Genomic DNA, 15,713 nt, shown 5'->3' with positions numbered 1-15,713 from the left:
TAAGCTACTGCACGGTTAAAACATTAAAGAAAAAGCAAATTCTGAAGAGGGCTGAACTTTGGTAAGAAACTTCTGCCACTGTGCTTCTACAGGCACATCATATCTGAGCTAATGCCAGCTGGCAGAGGCTCATAGCATCTCAGGAGGAACGCAGCCTCAGACACGCTCTGGTGGCAGCAAAGCTGGACAAAGCTCCAGACACTGCTGTGACATGTGAGGATGGCATGCAGGGCTGCCAGAATCCTCCCTGCCTCAAGTACCAAGAGTTAAGAGTCTTAAGTGAGGGACTAAATTTCTTCAAAGAATTTCAGTGTGAATCAGAGTACAAGTCGGAATTGGAACTGAAATGCTTGGCTCAACCAAGAACCATGCTGGTTTATTTACCCCTTTATAATTAACAAACAGCAGATATTTCCTAGAAAACCAGCTCAAAGGACAGCCCAACACTCCTCCCCTCAATGTAATTTAATTTCTGGAGCAGCATGAGAGTTAATATCTCACTTGCAATTGTACTATGCATGTAGAGACTCTTTTGTGTACACCACAGTAACAAACACTGCGATGAAATAGCCTGTCTAGCAGCTAACACCATGTTTTGCTATCACTCAGACACTATTTCACAAGTATTACTGGCCACAAAGCCTGTGATAGTTACGGGCACAAACTGAGCCATTTTTATGCACAGAGAACATTACTTGATCTGACTTTTTTTTTTTTTAATTACAGAAACAAACCGTTCATGCTTATAATATTTTGTCTACTGGTAACACTGAAATCTAAGATTAGAAATCAGAGTTGATACCCAAGTAGTTGCTGTGGGTTCCCCTTAATATGAGCAATCTAAACAGCAGGCAATTACAGCCAACTAATCACACAGGCTCACTTCTCACTTAGAAAGAGATGACTCAATTAGCTGACCCTGGGAGTGCCTCTCCTGTGCATGCACCTTGACATGCTGCAAATTACTTCTAAAGAGAGCCTAACCTAAATAAAACCCGAATTTATAGATGGCTTAAGGTAGACAAAATTTATCCCACTTGGAAAGCAAGTTAGTTCTGTTCTGATTTATTTATGCTTTCTCAGATTTTCATGTGTCAGTAAGTTCTGCAAATTTCTACACAACTGGTAATTAAGACACAATTTACATTGATTTTTGACCACAAAATCAAAATAGGTTTGCTACACTTAACTGTTCTCACAAGACCTAGAAGCAAATGAATACGCCCAAAGTAGGTATTCTACAGAGGGGAAAAAAAAATTAGAGAACCAGTGGGATTGCTCCAAACAGAAATTATTGCATAATCAGGTTTTATTAGTCACATTATTTTGAGGGCATTTCTTCACAGCCTTATGGATAAAATTTTAATATAAAAAAGCCGTCCATGTCCATTTTTATCACATTTTGTGGGTTTGGTTTGTTTTTAACACAGTTCCTGAGACACCATTTCCCAGATGTCAATAAGGATAACACTCATACTGCTCCTCCCAAAGGCTGTGTAATGTTCAGAGTGTTCTGCTCATCACCCACACGCTGTCAAGACCTGCAGGTCTGAGTATTGCTGAGAAACAGAAAGATCTCAACAATCTTCCTGGACTTTGCCAGCACTCCAAAAATCCTGGTATCTCCACATTTCAGCAGTCAAGCACTCAAGAGTACTGCTGAAGTATATCCAGAGACTGTCATTTTAGGATAACCCAAGAAATATGCAGATAACAATTTGATTTCAAATACATTCCAAATCTGCTTCTATTCATGTGCTTCCTCACATGTGGCTGGACTAAACAAAACTCTTATTCATTCTCAGAACTGTTATGGAACATTTCTCTTGGTTCATTCGTGAGACTACACCAAATAATTTAATGCACAATTATGCTTTTACAGATATCATTACCTTGACATTTCATTAACAGAAATCAGACATTGCTTCTTTTCTTAAATTACTCACTTTCAACAATTTAGCAAAAATCCTAATCCAACATCAGCAGCAGTCCACAGTAAAGATAACTTTAAGCAATAATTTAAAAAGCCTATTAGAAATGCTTGTTTCTCCATGGACAACACACAACTAGACAGAAACACAAAGAATTTCTAATATGAAAATTCTAGTTGGAAACTCATTTATGGCAGCAGAACAGGCAGCTGACATCACGGGCTCTGATAACGAGGAATACTTATTTTCCCTCTAGCTACAAAGTAGTCAGTGTTACCCAGAGCATTTTTTTCATGGAAAAAACCAGAAAGTCGTGATTTAACTTTCATATTTTTCAAAACTGAAAACAGTAATTTCTTTATTTTGCAGTAGCAAAAAGTCAAAAGTAGCATTAGACATTCCAAGCTCAGAAAAAAAAAAAATCTCAAAATGTTTTGAAAACTCCACTAAGTTCTTGGTTTGAGGCTGGGATGTTTTAGGTGTGTGGGGTTTTTTAATAGGATTATTGTATTTACACTAGAAACAGGAGAAACAGGAAATAAATAGCATTGCATCTAGTTAGATAAAACTCATTCACACTACAGACTAGGCATTACTAATGAAATAACTAACTGAAATCTGCTCATGCCAGTTCACACAAGACCTTGGGCAACCAGGTCTTTTTCACTGAAGGTGGCAGAAAGCACAAGCTGTAAAATCTCAGCTGACCCACTGTTTTATGAAAATAAAGGCCAAATTCACACTAGTTAAGAACCCATGCACAATAAGGCTTATGAGAGGAAAGCATAGCAGAATGAAAGGACAGATCTTTCCCTGGATAGCTCTGAGATCCTCTGTACTTTAAAAACAGGCTCAAACTATCAGTTTGAGTTACACTGGCAACACCGAATGCTCACATGCCTGGTCCAGACACACGTTTCCACCAGAAACAGCAGCTTAAACACCAAACTATTGACATTCGTGGGTATTTTAATCATACATGCTGTTCACCCACTATTATAACGTTATTATGCTATGTAATAACATTATTTACTTCACTGTTAATTGACACTGTCAAAATAGTTTTGGGTTTACTGAATTTTACCCAACTACTAAAGGTGTGATTCTTAAGACTCATTACATACTACACTGCAGTACATATTTACCATCAGCAACAGTTAAGGCACCTACAAAAGTGACACAAACAAAGCATAATTGTACCAAAAAATAAAACAAAAAGCTGTATTATTGATAATATATTCGTTCCTCTGAACCAGTTCAGAGTTCAAAAGATGGCATTTGCTTGTGCTCTGCTTGAAAGAAACAGCCAAAACTTTCCCAGACAATACCCTATGCAACAGGCTGGAGCAGAGTACAAAATCAAGTACGCAATCAAGCACAGATCTTGGATTTATCCCTAGATAAACATGTGTGACGTTACTATCAGACTTCTACTGTCCTTTGCAAAACTAGAGTAGAGAACAGCCTTACAAAGCTGACTGAACCTACACAACCAGAAGGATTTAACAATTTAATAATCCTGTGTTTCAGAAAGCACTACGACTTTATTTTTCAGTTAAGATACACTGATAGTTTCAGAACACTACAATTCTTTGTAGGTGCTAATATCAACATGAAGTACTTACCCTTTAGTAATAGCTCTTTGACATTTTCAGTAACTTGATTTACCATTATTCCTCTTCCAGCTCTTAGCATATGCTTTAGTAAATGTCTCCTCTGTGAAGTCCTGAGGATTGCACAACTTCAATAATATTGTATTTCCAAAGGAACTTTCTCTACCTGCTCTGACAAGGTGCTGGCTGCAATATTGAACTGGACTGATCTCTTCCAGGAAGCAAGGGTTTCTCACAGAGAACTAAGCTGACACTGATATAATCCTGGCATTACAATCCTTTCAACACTGAGAAAATATACAAATATCAGGATCTTACAGAAAATGCTACTTGTCAAATCCAAACCCAGACATGTTTAAGAGGCACATTGCAGTTGTTTGCACACTTACTCAGACAAGTGTGCCACAAATCTGACGCTTGCTGAGTGTGGAATCAGACAGGGTTTTAAACCTGCCAATGCCACGAAAAGTGTGGCTCTGTGACGTTAGCCCTGCAGGCATTCCAGCTTTCAAGTGAAAATAGTGATCTATTTCTTTCCATCTTCAATACATTAAAATATGATGGCCTATTAATGGATGAACCATATGCAAGATCACAAAAAAAAAAGCAAAAGCAAGATGAAATGGGAGGTTTATATAAGATAAACGAGGAAATACTAACGTAATGATTCTAAGCACTTCATAATTACCAGAGCCCCCACCATTCTGCCCATTCACGAGGAGGTCCTCTGGATACCAGCACACACCACACTGAGACTTATCTACATGATGAGATAGGTGCAATCACTGGGAATACCTGTGTAATTAAAGATGCCAAGTCACTTTTGAGAAACTGAATTTAGGAACTCACATCACTTAGGAGCTTTCATAATATAACTTGTCATTGCCAGAAGAGAAAAAAAACACTATAAAAACAACCTTTGTATCTCACTGTAATCCACTTCAGAGGTTCTTTCATGTGGAACGACTCCAAACCATTTCTCACGACTATCCTCCCTGAAACTCCATCCCTTCACATGCATGAGGGCACCTCAGAGCACACCTTCTATCAAAATACAGGGAGCAGCATTCTGGTATTTTCCCTGCCTCAGGAAAAGCCTCTTGTCTTGCTATAACACATTCTCACTTTTTCTGAAAGACTGCAATATAAATCTGTGAGACCAGCATGCAGATTCCATGCAATATTCAATTCAAATCCACCTTCCTCTCTGATACCAAATACAGAGAAATGTTTTCAGCCCTATACATGTTCAGCTGACCATGGCTTCAAAGTACAAGAGAGAGAACAACAAAAATAAAAGTCCACACACCACAATTTTGGACATACCTGCTCCCTCCTCCAGCTCAACATAGGTCAAAGAAACAATTGTACAGACACAAACCTCGGAGTGAGAGAAAGCAGATGGGAACAGCAACCACTAAAAGCCAGTATGGCCACCAGCTCAAAAAGCTTCCTACAGAGAACAAGTGGAAAGAAATAAGGTAGAAGCCAGGATGCTAAATATGCTCCAGACATGCAGAAAGTAACAGAAAAAAGAAGATTTAATTACTTTGAACATTTCAGTGCATGTACATTCTGTGCATTGCATACTACACAATGTACATTCACAGACATCTACTATCCATTCCTGGAAGACAGCAGAAAGACATTGGTAACCAGTTACAAGCTTATTGTGAAACCTGAATGTCATTAGTTTTCAGTCAGTTAAGTCATACAGAAAGTGCTGAACATCAGATATTTCCTACATTTGAGAAGTACTGTGTTCCATGTGAAAACAAAGTTCATGAGAGTTTTGGGGTTTTTTTTAAACCAAGGAAAAAGGAAAGGGGGGAGGGCGTTTTAAGGAGGAGGAAAAAAGAAGAGGAAAAAAAGAGTTAAGCCTGCATATAGTCCAAGGCTGAAATCCAAGGATGACCTTTCAGTGTGAAGTGCTACAAACAGCCAAACTCACTGTAACTCTGGTCATAATACTTACAGAAAGTACAAGTCAGCATGAGACTTCTCCAAGCAAAGGGAGTCACTCCTTCCCACCGAACATTTTAGAGGGTGGAAGGATCTCTGACATTGCACATGATAAACAGCAAACCACCGTACTTCTAAAATACAAATATTTTGACACACATTTACAAGTCTCCCAAAACAGCACAACACATTTCACAAAGTGCAACACAGCACAGACCAAGATAAAGTCAGATATCTGGAGAAGCCGCAGTGGCTTTTACCATCATTTTACAAAAGGTTCATCTGTTTGCAAGAGCATCAGAGCAAAGTGAGTATAACACATTAGCTCACAGTTAAGACTCTTCAAGGAGCAATCAGCAACATTAGATCACTTTTCTGCTCCACCAGTCAGGAATTAGGCAGCTGGAACACAGTCTAAGTCAGGAAACACTCCAAGATGTATAATAATGAGTTTGCTCCTGCTAAATATATGCTTCTACCACAAAGTCTACAATACAGTGTCTTAAAAGGGCAAAGGCAAAATATTGCAATTAAACCATTCTGTCTGTGTTGCCTTGAGTTACAGCTTTAAAGCACCTTTGCATGTGTCTAAAAGGCATCTTAACACAAGGCAGATAATCATCCTACTATCTGGTTACGTAGAATTGGGATTTACCAAATATGGCTCAACTATACCTCCTTTCATGTTTGCTTACCATGTCCCAGAAATTAACCTCTGACGTTGTTACTGCATTTCATGGAACACAGAGACACATCAAGAGGGAGTGGTTTGTGTTGGCCTAGGCAAAGAAGTCAAGATAAAAGTTCCATGTGGGAACTGAAGAAAGGGCTGGCTTGTGATGCTCTCAAAACAGCTGTGCCCCAATACACGTCCAGAACACAAACAGGAATCAAGGAAGGGAACCTGTTGAGGGGAGATGGTCAAGTGGTACTATTGCCAAGCACTTCATATTGTGAAATCACAGGCTGGACAGTTAAAACCTTAGCAGAACAAAGCCAAAAATATACAGGAGCAGTAGGTTCTAAAATCAGACCTGCAAGACAATTAACACACTTCTACCTTTGTGTCAGCCCTGGAGACAAATACATACTACAGCAAGTAGCAGGAAAAATAAGATCAATTATACTATTGAAGAAGAAGATCAGGAAGACAAAGCTCCTGAATGCAAAGGCAGAAGGCAGAGGAGAACAGTAATGTGCTGTCCTCCATCAGACACAGCAGCAGCTATGCCATCCTCTTGAACTACTTCTAGTCCTGACTCAGATCTGACCTCCTACAAGGAAATCCAGAGGTGGACTTTGCACACAGTTAACTAAGCTCAGGACTACTCAGCTTGCAAGCAGAGACTGGGTCACAAAACAAAGTTGCATTGCTATAGATAATTTTATGGAAAGCAATTATACTCCAGGGCATAAAAACTGTGTTTTACTGCAGCAATCAGCAATTTAAAGTATGCAAGAGCAAGTCTCAACAAGTTTGCCATTCTTAACTCAGCAAATGAGCAGCTTCTAACAGCACACCATAAAAAGCCTTTTTTCCCTTTGACATGGAAGTGAAAGTCAGAAGTTTGTATGGTCTAACCTGCTTCACGATAAGAAGGTAAATGCAGTGATTGAATGACATTCTAAATCCCTCAGATAAACAGAAGAAATTGCTGGCTACTGGTAGGAGATGAAACTGAAGCTTGGTGATTAGACTGTAGGGAGGAAAAAGAAAATGCAGTTTTGTTGAGGCATAATTACCTTGAACCTATCCACAGTACAGCATGCCTCTGCCCTACACACAGCTCTGCGTCATCGCTCCTCTGGCAGGATCCTGTTATACAATCCCTGCCACAGATCCCTGCAAGCCAGCCTCCAACATCAGCTCACAGCTTTGATTCTCATTTTCAAAGTAATCGATGGATTGCATCCTCATGACAGTACAGACCACGTGCCAATCAATGAAAGAGCTGGGATTCTAGGACAATGCAGGTCACTCGAGTGGAGAGAAAGGGGCAAATTAAGCATTTTACATTCAAGAGGATGCACTTGTGGGCCAAAAATCCATGAGACATGAGGCAAACACAAAATGTAAATACCTGTGGAAATGCTGGCACACAATGCCTTACACAAAGGAGCTTCCTGGTGTCCTGGAGCAGCACTGTGACCATCAATACTGAGATGGGATGATGACCATCCCTTCACCAGTACCAGCCACCTCCTCCCTCACTGCTTGCCCAGCCCTGCCTGCCACTGGCCTCTCATCTTCTGCTCAGCAAAATGCCATTTCATTTACATTTCCAGCAAGTCCAAGCTGCCTCCAGTCAGTAAATCATAACTGCCAAGTTATCAAACTTCCCCATTCATCCATAAGCACATCAAGTAAAAGCTTTCTGGGGGCAATTAGCACTTTATCTGGCATGTCAAATTCCATCTCTCTGTCCTACAGAGCACAAAGAAGATCAAAAGATGATTAAGAAAGAACTCCACCAGGTACCTTTAACAGCAAGAAAAATTTTGAAAAAATGTATTCCCAGAACTGTTCTGACCTGTACCTCTGCTGCTCAGACATGAATTAAGACTGCTGGAAAGCAAACAACCTCCTTTTCCAAGCCATACCTAGCACCCACCACAAAATCTAAAGCCCAATTAAAAGCCTGTTAGGAAAAAATGCTACTCTGTTCACTCCAGGAACTTCTTTTTATGGTTCAGAAATGACAGTTTGAAACTTGTGAAACCGTGTCTAAAATAAAAGCTACTGGGGACATATAGGCAGTAAACAGGTTACAAAATAACCTCCAAACACAGTTTTTTATATATATATATATATATGCAGTTACAGTATACAAAATGCTGTCATATTCAAAATCAGAGAGATTTACCCTACAGGCATTATAAGAGCTGTGTTTTTGTGTAGACTCTTTAAAGACAGACACAAAAACTGTCAAGTATTTGAGTCTGTAAAAAGACTAGTATTTTTTGTCTATGTATTTTGCAGTCAAACAAAGATATTGTTTGCTTGGCAATTGCTACAGCAGCCACTGTGAAAGATGCACAGTCCTCCATGCATGACAAAATCCAAGTATGCTGAAAGATATCATCCAAAGCAGCTCAACTGAAAGAACAAGAACAGTACTACTCATTGCTAAGGCATCACTTGGCAGCATTTAAACAGTTGCCTATTGAAAACTAATAATTAAGAAAGAAGTTTTACTAAATCAAACAAATTAAAAAAACCCTGAAACTTGATTATCTGAGAATAAAAATCAGCTTAGTACAATTAAGAGATGCAAAATTTCTGATTTAGATGTTACTGAAGACAAAGGAAACACCCCTAAAATGTAAATCAAATAGGCTTTAAACCATGTCTTAAAATGGTGCGTTTTTTTTCTCTGTAATTCAGGTCACAGAACAAAGTATTTAAAGAACAACCTTGAACCAACAAGTTGAAGACACGGACCCTTTGATCAAAGAAATTTTGCTCCACATATTGGTGCTAACAGCAATTTTTCTGACATTTAAAGCAGTTTGCACATATATTTGTTGCATCACAATCAAAAACAGACGTAAATCCTTAACTTGGTCTTGGAAGGGGAAACTCACCAAATGCAGCTTTCCTCTCCCTGTGGCACAGGGTATCCCCCATCCTGTTACACACACTTCAAAACAAGGCAGTGATCACTAACTCTGATCTTTCTCAAGGTGGGTGTTGCCAACCTCAGCCAACAGCATTTATTATGTTTGGCTACATTTCCTAGTCAATGAGACTGCAAACTACCTTAGTCTTCATTCTACACAGAACTTTAGAGCAAAAGCCAAAACTGAATCTTACATTGAAAAGCATGCAAAAACTTATGCTTTAATTTTGTTGCAGCAGGGAAAAGAAAGCAGATGTCACTATTTTCTTTGAGGAAGTGAAACACTGAAGAAATTTTTAAGGGGAAATTGAATAACACACACAGATCAATTTTATACATGAGAGAGAGATGCAATACAAACACAAGACACCCAAAAATGCACTTAAAATTCTTTAGAAAAGTTCAAAGATTGTATAGAAGGTATAACTTCAGCATTATTAAAATATTCCCAAACTTAGTCTCAACTCAAGTTTGAAATGGCCACTTAGCAAGCATTGGCAGAGAAAGTTAGATGGAAAACCCATGTCTTTTCATGTACAACTGCTTAGCCTTCTAATGCAGGTGTTCTCCAAAACACAAAAAATCTGCAGCTGCAAAAGACCAACAGAGGGTTGTTTGGGTTTTCTTAACAATCTTCTGTTAGTATTTTGCAACACGGAGACCCACGCACACACGGGTACGGGAGCTGCTTTCACATCACTTAGACATATCACAAAGATTCTTCCCAGAGCTTTTTCAAATAACTGAAATACCAGAGAACCCACAAAAAGGCCCATGTTTTTCTATATTTAGCTAAGTCTCCTGTTCAGCAGCAGCTGGCACCACGATCTCCTTGGTACTGGACAGCTGCAGCCTCTCCAGCTCGGTCCTAATCACTGCACAAATAAGAAGTATGAGACATGCTTAGCAAAAGTAGCAGTTTATGCAGCAACAAGAACTTTTCTGTTTTCCTAGACAAGCATTTTAACAAACTAAACCTTACTACACTACAAGCTCATAAAAGAAACTGGAGGTATTGACCATGGGCTCATGGGTCAAGGAAAACAAGCTTCTCAGAAAAATTCCTTTGCTTATAGGGTATAAAGAAAGTATATACCACCTCCTTCACCCACCCAGCTATTATGAACAGCTAATTATGTCACAAAGCACTTTCCCATTCTCATTTTTCACATGCCGAACTCATTTTTTCCTTATCTCAAGCGAGAGTCCACTTCTCTGCTCACCTGTATTGTTGAGAAAAGCATTCTGGAATTTAGCACTGCAATCAGTGCTGTGTTCATTGCTGACTGCTCAAGCAGAAAGAAAAAAAAAATCTAAAAAGTAAAAAGGAAAAAAAAGGAAAAAAACCTTAACAACCTCCCAGGACTTCTAAGACATGACCCTGCTGCTAAGATCCCTTTCAGGATCTGCACTGAAAACCATAACCATTGCTGTGGATCCCACAAGTATCCTTTCTGAAACAACATATTGACATATTTAGCACTGACAGGACACCTTTAATATCCCCAAATTTACACATAATACTTTTCAGAGAAGGGAAAACAGATGTCAGCAGAACAGAAAAAAAAACCCTTCCTGATTAAAATGCAACTACATCGAAGAAGATGCAGTCTCCATCCCATTTCCAGCAAGAAAATAGTTAACAAATCACTAGAAGAGATAGTTCATTGACATCAGTATTGCTATTCTCAGGTCACTTTCTTTTCTCTGAAACAATTCAGAGGTTCTGCCTCAACTCTACCCCAGGCTGCCTCCTCTATGACTTCTTTCTGTGGCTTTTAGGCAACACAAAAAATGCTGAAGATGCTTGTGCTACTGAGGTTATGCAAAAATATTCCGCTATGACCACCATAACAGTGTCATTTGCCCACACTTCTGCCAGCAGAAGTTCTTAAGATAATTTAAGTGCTATTTGGACATGTTTCTGTCGGTCCTATTTAGCTGTAGTGTCTAATTTATTATGTGACTAATTTTATCTTATCTCTGGACTTTGCCAAAACACCTACACGTAAGAATTAAGCACTTTGAAGAAGAATTTTTGAATGATTTATGCATCCCCATTAAAAGTATCTTCAGACACATTTGCATGAGCTTAGCTTCAAGTCTTGCAAAAGACTGAAAATCTAAACTAGTAAGTTACCACATATTAAAGCAGTGAACCAGGAGGACATTTAAAGTAAAAGCACACTGCTATCACACCAGAACTTTACCCACATTTTCCAAAACAGCTCACTGCAAGTGAGCAGCAAAATCTGTTGCTGCACAAGAGCACTGAACACACTGACACAGAATGTAAGCTTGAGGTAAAGGTCTCAAGTCTAGTTAGAGAACTCTGGGCTTGGAGAAAGCCATGTGATAACTGGAACATAAGCAGAGCAATTCCTTGGCAAAAACCAAGGGTGGCAGCTGACCAAAGCTGGTTAGTGACACCAAGCTGATTAGTGTCTCATTTCCACAAACAAAAGTCAAGGGAAGATAAATAACTTCCCACAGGACACATGACATTGCCACACTTTGGTTAACTTGGTGCACTGTGCAGCTGAGATTCCTAGTAAAGCAAAGTGTATTTGGTTTTTCAAACACTATTCAGACCCCACTGTCCCTCTCTTTGCCCTGTGTACCCAACCTAACATGCTGGCGTTATTTCAAAGACGGAGGGGATGCCAAATTCACATTTCTCATCCCTGACGATCCATAAAGAAGGGCTCACGTGTTTATCATAGGATCACAGGATAATTCTTTGTACTTCTTTTTCTAAATGAAAGATGTCAAAGTCTATTACAAGCAGTGGCAGTCAGTGGAACCTACTTAGAAATAAAAGGCTGATTTTATTCATAAGCAAGCACTGGAACTACCTGACAAAGCTAAATTATTGCACACTGACAAACGTCTTCTTATGGAAATGGTTGACAAGAAATTCTGTTGGAGAATGGCTTCACAACTGTAGAGTTTAGATGACACCCCATCACTTGATGCCCTAAAAAAAGCAAAATTTAGGAAAAAAACCTTCAAAAACAGAGATATGACAAATAAAGGCAGGGGTAGAAAGATCAAACCAAAAAAAGAATCTGTCAGAATCATAAGCAACAGCCTAAGATATTGTGCAAGGAGTACTGGACAACACAGCCCCTACTTTGCAGACTGTTACAGAGCAGCTATAAACAGTTACAGGGCCATGACCACACTCTGGAAGGGCCATGAGTCACCTCAAGCCATCCAACCAAACTCAGCAATCCAAGTAAGTCTTGAAATCAGGTTCTGAATAGCAAGCTGTCAAAATAAAATCTTCTCAGCAGAAGGTTCACCAGAACAACTACAACCAGTTTCTCACACTGTGGTGGAGCTACTTGATGGCCCGGAAAGCCTGGACCAAGGGCACTGCTTAGGCAGCTCTGTGTGCATGCATGCAGGGCCAGGATCAACTGCGTGCACTTTGATAAGGCCACAGCACTTGAACTCTGCACTCAAGTCAAACAGTTTATCTTATCTTGAATCAGGGGCATCACCAACACCAACAAATCCCTCCATGAGCCCCATAATCAGCTGCTACAGAAGGCTCTGCAGGGTCACTCTCTTGCCTCCAGTCTGCAGGCTTCAGCCAGTGCTGAAGAGCTCTGAGATACTGACTTCAACGGCAGCTTCCACCTCTGCTGTGTCATATCATCAACTCTCCCCTGTAGAGAGGCCAGGGTAACTGCACAGGATGTAGAAACCAGCACCAAAACTGAAACGAATAATACAAGAGAGTTCAGATTCCCCTCTACAGAGCTACAAACCCAAGAAACCTAGGTCAAGACAGAAAAGGCTAGTGGGGAAGAACATGCTTGTCAGTACAGGTAGGCAAGACATATCTTTATAGGCACACCCTGAGGATATGAAACAATACTTAATTACTGTGAAAGTAAATTAAAAAATAGAAGGCAGTTAGAGTTCAAACAGAAACAGAACTAGCTACCATATATTAGTAGAGAAGTTACTAGATATTTATCAGCTTTAAAATAAAGAGACTCAGCTAACTTCCACCAGCATGGCTGAGCACTGGAGTTGGGACAGCAGCACATTAGAGACCACAGCTTGCCAGTGACTGATGGACTGTGACAGGGAGACGAGTGGGTATCCTGAAGTGTGTTGGTTGCACACATCCTACAGGCAGTCTCATACACAAGAAAGAGGTGGTTTGAGTTGACCCTCCTTTATCCACCATGGCAGCAGCTTCCACAAGCCACGCTTACCAACCCATGGCCAAAGCTAGCTACTGGAAAAAGCATCCCACGAGGTCTCCACCTCAATCTGCCGAGATGGGAAAAAACACCTGTTACTTTCATACACACATGGACTATATGGTCCATGTAAAACATAGACCTGAGAGTAAAACAGACCTATTTTACAAAACAAATTAAAGGCCCTGCATAGCCCTTAGGGCTAGTGCCTCAAATTGTCAGTGGTAATAGGCAGCTTGGGAAAAGTACCTACCTTTCATCATCCTAAAATACCCACAGTAGGCATGGAAAGAACGGGCATTAGGGCTATGTAAGTTACTTGATATTCGAAATCTAAATTTTCCTTGAAAATGATACAAAGAAAGAAAAGAAAGAAACTCTCAATGCACACATACTGGAGATTGAAACACATGTTCTCAGAGAAAGGAGCAAGGTAACAAGGCAGGAACTGAACTTTGATTCTTATGACAGTTGAGTCTCACCCTGCAAAATAACCCTGTTGCCTTCCTTAAGCACAGACCTGAGCAGTGCAGGCTCCCCTCAGGGATTACTGTACATTCAATAACATTTGCAGTCTGAAAAGTTTGACCGCACAGGCAAGGAAGAACAGGTCAGGTGTTTACTGCTTTTTCTTTTGTTGCCTAGAGTCATGCATGATTCACAGAGGGTAAGTCAGATCCACCAGATGAGCCCATGGGAAGATCCTCTTCCTAAAGGTTACAGAAAGCTAAACATAACCAAGACAGAAAAAAAAGAACAGATTGCACAAAGAGCTAAAACAACCTTGTACCAGAACTACACTACTGCCCAAATCTAAGTGTTCTTCACATTCCCACTAGAAACACTCACTGTATTTAAAGTGATTTATATCTAAAACTCACAGCAAAACACCAAGACAGGCTGAGCACTGATATCAGCTGCCTAGTTAAAGAATGTACTTCTCACCACCCAAAATCCCCTCCTACTTACGTGATCATCTTCTGTAACTGGAATAAATTAACCCCTAACAAAAAGCAGCTCTGCCTGGCAGAAGCAGTTGTGAGAGCCACATAGCCACAAAGCACTTGCTGTAGTATTCAAGGGCCCGGTTTGCGGGAGAGACCTTTCTGGGCAGCCGCGTTTTTAAGATGATATAAACAAGTAGAGCAGCCACCGTTAAATTCGGCTAATTTAAGTGAATTCTCTATCACCCGTTTATTTTGGCAGTGGAGCACTGAAAACATCTGAGCCTATCTCCACGTACTCTTATCACTTCGGGAGACGGCAGCCTGTGGGAGCACCGATAAGAGCTGTACCCCGGGCCAGCCCCGCTCCCCGCTGCACCCCGGGCTATCACCAAGCGGCTGGGGGGGTGGAGGGAACCCCGGGCCGGCTCCTGTGCGCTCCCGGGAACCCCGCGTCCAGGGCATCCCCGGGGCAGCCGGGCGCGCTGCGCTCCCCAGCTCGGCCCGGCCCGGCCCGGCGGGCTGACATCGGCGGCAGCGCTGCCCCGGCGCGCCGGGCTCCCGCGTCCCGGCCGTGGCAACAGCGGAGCCGCCGCTCGCCCGGCGCACCCGGGGGGCTCCTCCTCCGGGCGCGGCGCCCCGAGTCGCCCCGGCAGCCGCCGCCGGCGCCCCCGCCTTTGTCTCTGCCGCGGCCGGCGGCAGCGGGGCGGGGGAGCCGGGCTCGCCCGAGCCCCCGGAGCGTGGGCACCGCCGCCCCCCGCCCTGGCCGTGCCCGCTCACCGTCGGAGCTGACGGTGTCGTAGGAGTCGCCGGGGGCGGGCGCCGCGGCCGGCTCCCGGTAGTCCACCCAGCTGAGCCCTTCTACGCTGTCGTACTCGGCGCGGGGCTTGTCCTCCACCGGCACCACGGTGAAGTGCGGCATGGCTGGCGGGGCGGAGAGGGCTCCCCGCGGCACCGCGGTGAGGCAGGCGGGACGCGGCGCGGAGCCGGCGGCGCATTCCTGCCCCGTGCGGTCACTTCCTCTCAGGAAACCGCGCTCCTCAACTCCACCCATTCCAGTGCGAGCGCCGGGGCGGTGCGGATCCCGCCGCCCCCGGGGCCGCCGGGCGAAGACCGGGCGCGGGGGCGGGGGTCGCTCCGCCGGGCGGCCGCGCTCAGCAGCGGGGGCGCGGAGGAGGGGCCGGAGGCGGCGAGGCAGCGAGGGGAAGGGGGAGCCTTCCTCCCCCATTCATCGTGACAGGAGCCGGGCCCGGGGGCGGTGGGAGCGGGGCGGGGCGGGGCGGGCGCCCTCCGCCCGCCGCCCTCCCTTGCGGGCGCTGCCGGGCCGCCTCGGGGAGGAAATATCCACTCCGCCGTGCCCCGGGCTCGGCATCCCCGCCGCCATTTGCTAGGCAGGAGCGATGCGCTGAGAGCGGCGGCGGGG

General features: G+C 42.8%; 1 protein-coding gene across 3 annotated transcripts in view; it reads right to left on the bottom strand.

Moving 5' to 3' along the window:
- SLC12A4 (solute carrier family 12 member 4) overlaps positions 1 to 15,344 on the bottom strand; it is a 46,688-nt gene extending 31,344 nt beyond the window's left edge. For 2 of the 3 annotated variants that reach the window (XM_039558334.1, XM_039558335.1), the window contains exon 1: positions 15,071 to 15,344. In XM_039558334.1, the coding sequence (XP_039414268.1) occupies positions 15,071 to 15,344 (274 nt within the window). Of the gene's footprint in view, positions 1 to 3,556; positions 3,933 to 15,070 lie in introns of those variants that run through there. The other variant, XM_019284230.3, reaches the window with a different exon arrangement.
- Between the last annotated feature and the right edge of the window lie 369 nt (positions 15,345 to 15,713).

This window comes from Corvus cornix, chromosome 11 (assembly GCF_000738735.6).
Source record: "Corvus cornix cornix isolate S_Up_H32 chromosome 11, ASM73873v5, whole genome shotgun sequence".
NCBI classification, from domain to species: Eukaryota; Metazoa; Chordata; class Aves; order Passeriformes; family Corvidae; genus Corvus; species Corvus cornix.
Note: the sequence above shows the minus strand (reverse complement) of the source record. Positions and strands in the feature narration are given on the sequence as shown.